Source organism: Sander vitreus, chromosome 2 (assembly GCF_031162955.1).
Source record: "Sander vitreus isolate 19-12246 chromosome 2, sanVit1, whole genome shotgun sequence".
NCBI classification, from domain to species: domain Eukaryota; kingdom Metazoa; phylum Chordata; class Actinopteri; order Perciformes; family Percidae; genus Sander; species Sander vitreus.
Window position 1 is genome coordinate 17,100,095 of NC_135856.1, and position 7,705 is coordinate 17,107,799.

The 7,705-nt window shown below is 37.0% G+C and overlaps 1 protein-coding gene across 1 annotated transcript; it reads left to right on the forward strand.

Moving 5' to 3' along the window:
• Positions 1-2,311: 2,311 nt before the first annotated feature.
• Positions 2,312-6,076, forward strand: LOC144531160 (tetraspanin-1-like). The gene is made up of 6 exons (XM_078271137.1): positions 2,312-2,533; positions 4,182-4,256; positions 4,334-4,441; positions 4,805-4,948; positions 5,067-5,159; positions 5,588-6,076. The coding sequence occupies exons 1-6, from the start codon at positions 2,312-2,314 to the stop codon at positions 5,642-5,644; spliced, it is 699 nt and encodes a 232-aa protein (XP_078127263.1). The 3' UTR covers positions 5,645-6,076.
• The last annotated feature ends 1,629 nt before the right edge of the window (positions 6,077-7,705 follow it).

Sequence of the window (7,705 nt, forward strand, 5' to 3'; positions counted from 1 at the left end):
AAGTAATCAAACAAAGGGATGATTGAATGACTCTTTGTATTTGATAATTTATGTTTTCATATTTCCCTTGTAATCAAAGGTTTACCTTCCAAAGCGTGGTAGTTGGTTATGTGATGTCCGTTGTTAAGCAATGTCTGAGTATTGTTATTATTTTGTTTAAGTAGGCTACTAGTCATATCTGAATGGGTTCACTTGTAATAATAACACTATATTATAATTACCAACAGACTGAATAAGCCAAGTATCATCCAACTCAGTTATTTTTAGAGGAAACTAGCTCCTTTGGCTGTATATTTATTGTAACGGAGCTGATGTAGAAAACACAAAATGTTCTCTGACTTTTAAAGTTCTGTTAAAAACTGGTATTTGTCCTGTTTTGCTGGCTCCAGGTTTCCATTCCATGTATCCAAATAAACAACATGTGATTTTTACTAATGTTATGACAGCATTGTATTGCCTACTGGAATATTATAGTAAAAGCTGTAATAAGGACGATAAAAAAGCAAAGTTGGGGACAAGGGTGTGTTATATGGCTCATCTGGGCTACTTGCACTGTGACTACCAGTAAGCTGATAAGATACCTTGACTTATATTATAATAAATTGAAATCATATAATGACAACATATTTAAGACCTACTTACATGAAACCTTTTAAATATATGTTTCATACTACGTTTTAAGTTATGTGTGGAAAAGACAGTTTTAGTCTCTGCTGATAAAGACATGGGTTGTAATGTGATTGTAAAATTGACAGAGAGAGCACCACAGTACTACAGAACTGCTTATACATTTTTTACAATGAAGAGTACAACAGTGCAAAGCTGGAGGTGAAGTGAATTTCTACCTCTGTACTAGATGGAGACTTATGTGTCAAGAGGAATCCAACAAATGTATCATGTAACTTAAATGTGTGCTTGGAAATACTTTAAATAACTTGCAGGCAAGGCAAAATTTAGGTGTAGATATGAGTGAGCAACCTCTCTCGCACATCAACCGAAACCTCAGGTGACGTCAGCATTGACAAACTTGCCACTTTTAAACAAGATTAAGACCCCTTTTGTTTTCCTGCCAGTTACTATGGTTAATGAATAACCAAAGCAAATGCTATTTGACCCATGTTGGTGCTCGCTGTGTTGTACTGTAAGCCAGCCCCAAACCACTGATTTTCCTATGAGAGGTAAAATGCAAAGTTGTGCACTTAACCAAAATCCCCTAACAGATAAATGAGGAAATGTGACCAATTATACTGTAATTTAGTTATCAATTCAATAAACAAGCTTTTTTCTTCTCTTTTTTAACAGTGTGAAAGAAAAGAAAACGCCAAGATGTGTTGCTCTGGCTTTCTCAAAATTATGATGTTTGTCTTCAATGGCGGCATCTTTGTAAGTACTTCTTTTCTGCTTCTGCTGTCCAGCTCTCATGTTGGCCTGGTCCCACAAGAAAACAGACTAGAGAGCACACATTATAGTAATTATAATGTATCACAGGGCTGCAAGATATTCCCTTTGGCTTTGTATAAAATTATCCTTTACAGCAAAACCTGGAAAACATACATTAGCTGTGCCTACTTTCTATTTCAGTGATAGGTGAAAGGAAGTTTGACATTTTGGGAAATACACTTTCCGAGATTTATGCAAGAAATCAATAGGCTACAACTTTCATGTCTATGAGCTTAAGATAAAGCTACAGACAGAAGACAGTTAGCTTAGCATAGCATAAAGACAGCCCCCCTTAAAAACTCCAACTTGTTTGTATGAATTAAAAAACAAGAAACAACTCATTAATTAGTGAGCTTTAGAGATGCTGGTAGATGGACTTTGTTACCATTGAACAGAGCCAGGCTAGCTGTTTAACGCTGCTTCCAGTCTTTATGCTAAGCTAAGCTAACCGGCAGCTGGCTGTAGCTTCATATTTGCATTACAAACATGAGGGTGGAGTCAATCTTCTTATCTAATGCTTGGCACGAAAGCGAATAAGTGCATTTCCAAAAAAAAAATTAAACTATTAAAAAAAAAAAAAAAAACATTCTAATAATTCTCAGGCTGAAATCCTGATGACCTGCTAATGACCTCTCATGTTTGCAGTTCAACCTTTCATCCCAGAACAAGTATTTTGTATGGTACAACTTGACTTTTCAGGTTTCTTAGATATTGATATTTCCTGATTATAAATGTGTAACTCCTTTCAGCATGTTACTCCTGTCTCTACTGTATCTTTTGGAATATTTTACCATTATTTCGCCATGCTTTAATGCCAAGGCCTTTCTCTCTCTCTGCTTTATTCTTTCTCTCCCTTCTGTCCTCACCCATCATGCAGTTGGCAGGTGCAGTCATCCTGGGTGTGGGAGTGTGGGTGAAGGTGGATAGTGGTTCTCTGCTGGGTATACTGGATACCTTGGAGGACGCTCCATCTGGGTTATCCCAGCTGGTCAACGTCAGCTACCTGCTCATGGCAGTGGGGGCCGTGCTGCTGGTCATTGGCTTCCTGGGCTGCTGCGGAGCTGTCAGGGAGAGCCGGTGTATGCTGCTGACGGTGAGCAATGTTTGATAGATCAACTGAACCGGATAGGACTGAAGAAATTCATTAAAAAAGCACACCTTTGTGTCATTTTTAGAAACATTTTCAGAAAAAAACATACCTGGTCTTCTTTGAGTAATGTCACACTTCATTGTTCATTGTGAAAATGTTTACTTAAAACATAATGGACCACAATTAATGGAATAATCTGATTTAAGATTTATTTAACTACTGCTTGTGGTAGTATGAGGTCTGTTCAAAGTAGTCTATATCCTTGACGTTCCACTTCCGGGATTGTTCCGGTGCCGCAGGAAATTCCGCCGGATGCATGTATTTTCGCCGATGTCCGTTTCCTTCCGCTTTCTTTGTGTTGTAATTTTAAACTCCGGTGGATTTATGAGGAGTATTGTTGACTGACTCTGCATTGTAAATTGAGACAGCTAGCTAGACTATCTGTCCAATCTGAGTTTTCTCTCACACGACTATTTTACAGCGGCTCTGTGCGGAGCTTAGCGCCGCCCATGACGATGATGATTGGTTTAAAGAAATGCCAATAAACCAGAGCACAATTTTCTCCCATCCCGGAATGCCGTGTGGAGTAGCCAGACCCTCCTCCGCTCTGCAGCGTATGGATGGTCTGGCAAAGCGAGACTAGTTCAAAGTGACATAAACATGCTTCTCTTGAAATAAAAATATTATTTTTAGTTATAAGTTAGAGAGTAGAGAGAACTACTTGTATATTTGCAAATGTGAATTCTGGTTACTGAACAGTAAATGTTGAAATGTTTGATGGTTATTTTACCAGAAAAGTCAAGAAGAATGCCTTTTCATTCAGAATGTGGAGCTGTTAAATATTTTAGCATTAAGTTTGTTGTCTTTTTACTAACTTTTTTTTTTAAGATTATTTTTTGGGCTTTTCCACCTTTATTTGATAGGACAGCTAGGTGAGAAAGGGGAGAGAGAGGGGGAAGACATGCAGGAAATTGTCACAGGTCGGATTCAAACCCTGGACCTCTGCGTCGAGGCATAAACCTCTCAGTATATGTGCGCCTGCTCTACCCACTGAACCAACCCAGCCACTCTTTTTACTAACTTAACACCTGCTTAAAGGGTAATTTTGTTGTTTTTTTCAACCTGGACCCCATTTCCCCATGAATTTGCATTTAATAGACTTTGAGTCTAATAGAGTGACCAAAAATCTTTGAAATTGGTCTAGTATTGAGCAAGATCGCAGTGGCCAGCCGCCGCGAACCAAGCTGCAATGTAATTTTTGTCCACTAAAAGTGTTTGTTTTTGCCACTGACAGGCTCAGATTGTTATTAAAAGTGTCTGACAACATTATCGATCTCACGAGGTGACTTCTTGTCCGAAGACAGCGGTGTGGAGTGTGGAACATGAGTCGGGGGAAAGGCGTTCCGCCAGAGCTTGTTACTGGACCAATTTCAAAGATTTTTGTTCACATCAGTCTATTAGACACAAATGCATGGGGAAATTGGGTCCAGGTTGAAAAAAATAAATAATTACCCTGTAAATGCTCTTTGTCCAGGCCTGTTTCTCACTCTGTTGGTGATACTTGATTTAATGAATACACAGTGCTGCCTGCTACCAATCAAATGCTTTCCAATGAGTTTTAAAGTATTAAATATTTTTTCTCCCCATCCAGTTCTTTAGCATTGTGCTGATTATCTTCCTAATCGAGGTTGCAGGAGCTGTGGTGCTGCTGGTCTTCCAGGGTTTGGTAAGTGGTTTGAAAAACCCTGAAGAACTTTGCTAAAATTTGATTAAGTACAATGATTGTCAACCTGTCCTTCTCAGGCTGATCAGCTTTTTCAGAGTCTGGAGAAAGAAGTCAAAACAAGCATTGGAAAAGAGTATGGACGCAGTGACAGCTTTACCTCCCTTTGGAACGCCACCATGGAGGAGGTACTGGATTTTTTTTTTTTTTTTACCTTTAAAGTGAATTAAAAGTCCTGAGATATACACACCATGCAACTTTTGAGACAAAAGTAGTGGCTCTCTGATCATGCACTTCAGCTAACACTAACAATTTTTTGATTTATTGAATATACTCTGAGGATTTGCAGTAAAGACTTTGTTGTTACAGACTAGTGAAAAGAATAATAATCATATGCTGAACTTCTTTGTCTTCTTTTACATATCATGGGAATGTGTAAAAATGTAAAACCAAATTTTTTACTTTTTTAAAAGATTTTTCTGTCTACACTATACTATAACATCACAGCAGTGCAGATTGTTAAATTTGGGATTAATACTTTTTTTGTCTAGTTTAAGTGCTGCGGATTCAAAAACTACACCGATTTTGATGGCTCCCCTTTTTACAATGACCATGGAAGAGATGTTTATCCACACACATGTTGCAATACAACCATCACCAACGGCGCATGCAATACAAACGAAGCAAGCCGTTCGGTATGAGATCAAGTTACTTTTGGTTTAACCTAATGCATGTTAGCAACAAAACAATTAATTCTAATGATTTGCAACAATCGTTCCTTACCTCTGCCAAAACCTGTTGTTTCTCTTGCAGATGATTGATGGCTGCTTTGACAAGCTGCTGCAGCTGATAGAGGACAATGCTCTCATCATTGCAATTGTGGTTCTAGCAATCGCTGCTTTTGAGGTATCAATATCAAACAGCCATTTTCTCAGCCACCAGTCTAGAAGTGTTGTGTACTTTTGACTACACAGTTGCTTCTATAAAGTGAATCAAATATCTTTAAATTGTCATTTGTTTTACTTTATCTCTCACATATGTCCTGATAAATATGCCTGTATATAACAATAATTATAATACAATACTTGTTTATGACTTTTAAAGTGGCTATAATCGAGATTTTTAAAGTTCAAGTTTAGTTTATTGTCATATACATTACAAGGTACAATTGTACATCCAAATGCAATGAAATCCTCTTAGCCATTAAAACTATATTTAAATAATAGATACATTAAAATATTGCTTTTTCAGAAATCTGTAAATCTACAAAAAATATTGGACAGAACTATTACACTGTGTTTAGATAATGTATTAATGAACTGTTATCTTTACAGATTGCTGCCATGGTGGTTTCGATGGTTCTCTACAAGCAAATTGGCAACAAGGCATGATGTTTCCTGTTTGGGATGTGATGACAACATTGTAATTGATGGAAAAAGCTTTACTTGTCAGCCATTTTCTATGTATAAAGTTTTTTTTTAATTTGATTTAAAACAGACAGATTATTAGACAGACAGACTTTAATGCTCTACATGTGTTATTCAGACCATTAAAATCAAAGATGAAGAGGTAGTCGATACGTTCTTAGTTTCAGAACTATTTCTGTACACATTTATACTGTGATTTATTTATGTTTTAGGAAGGTTTGCAGTCAGCAGACATTGTATGTGCTGATACATATACTGTAACTAGTTATATGTGATGGTGCAAAGGGAAAAAAAGGATCTGCATAAGTTGTGTCAATTGTTTATGTCCCTCACATTCACTGCAAGCTGCAATATAATGAATTTATTTTTGTATGTTTTATCAAATTGAAATAATGAATCTTACCTCCTTTTAGTAACACATGAATTCTGGTCTTCTTTGGCATGTTCCGCATGTTATATGTATATTTAGGTAGGCCTATGGATAATGGTAAATATCCATATACCAATGACCATGGAAGAGATATATCCATTACCCACATAAAATGGATTATAGAGTGAACAAAGCATGAAAAAACAGCTAAAGCACCACATATAAGAATTTAAACTGTAATTAATTGAGGAACTTCACACCAATGTTTTATTGGTTTATCTGATCCCATACAAAAGGAGCAATTCACTTAATGTATCTACAGTCTCCATCAGACTGGATGTGCGCATGCCCACCATGGGTGTATTGACAGCTTGTCCACCCATCAGATTCACGAAAATTGAAAATACATATACTTTTTTTTTTTTTAAATAAGTTGAATAATCAATTATTGTTTTAAATGTTTAATTGTTTTGTCTTGATAAACTTTAAAATTGAATATACAAATTAATAATATTCCGAACCTCACTTACGTGACTGACGTTAAGCTACATCATGTTAGCGCACCGCACGCGAAGGATTCTGTCAGAAGCTAACAGCTTCTGCTAAATGAAACTATGGCTAAATAGCTATGTTTGAAGTGCATTTTTTGTTTTTAAAAAACACACACGTTTAGAAGATGAACGGACCAGGCCATGTATAAAGAGAAGTAGCAGGACGGTTGTAATACGTTTAATGGCTCTGGGAATGAAAGAGAAGAGGCTACATCCCCATTGACATCCCTTGAGAGTTATGCTTGTGGTGTTACTAACGTTGGTATGCAAGCTCCTCTCCATTCACTGCCACCGGCAAATCGCGGGAAGTTCAAGTGGATTGAATATAGTAAAGAAAGAGACTCAGTGTTTTGCAAAGCATGAAACATTAGGCGTTTTCCCGAGATACACACCAAATTTACTTTTATAAAGAGATGGCTACAACAATTAGAAACGCCTCGGAGAAGCGGATTACGATGACATAATCAATCTGTTTAACGCTCAAAGACTCCGCCTTGTGTGGGCCTAGTAGCAGCAGGTAAGCCATACTGTTTGTTTTTATGTTATGATTGCAGTTTCTGTGAGGAAGTTCTGAATTGTAACATAAGCGTAAAGTGAGTTATGCAGTGTTGGAGTTGTTATTATCGTGTTGCCCTTTTTACTATATGGATTGATGGATGGCCACTCAACTGTCTGGCTCATTAATAGGCCTGTTTCATTTTGGTGACATTGTAAGCAGATATTCATAATTATGAATAATTACTGTAGACCACAAAATAACTAAAAAAAGATTAAGTTTAGGACCTACATTTTTCAGGTGGCGTTCAGGAACGTTCCCAGAATGTTCTGGGAACCATAAATTGTTAGCTGGGTGAATGTTAATGTTATTCATGTCTGCTGCATGGGTAAATAAGCCACTGTTTGCTAGCACGTTCGCCATATCAACTGTATAAGTTGGCAATATGTCAGTCTGTTTCTGATACCCCCATGTTGCCAAAAAATCTGTCAATGCAGGTTTAGCGGTAAAAAAATGACGGGGAATTTAAAAAGTAACATATTAAGGAACTACAGACATTTAATCTGCATTTGCTGAGTAAGAAAAGGAGGCACTTGATTTTAAAGCAC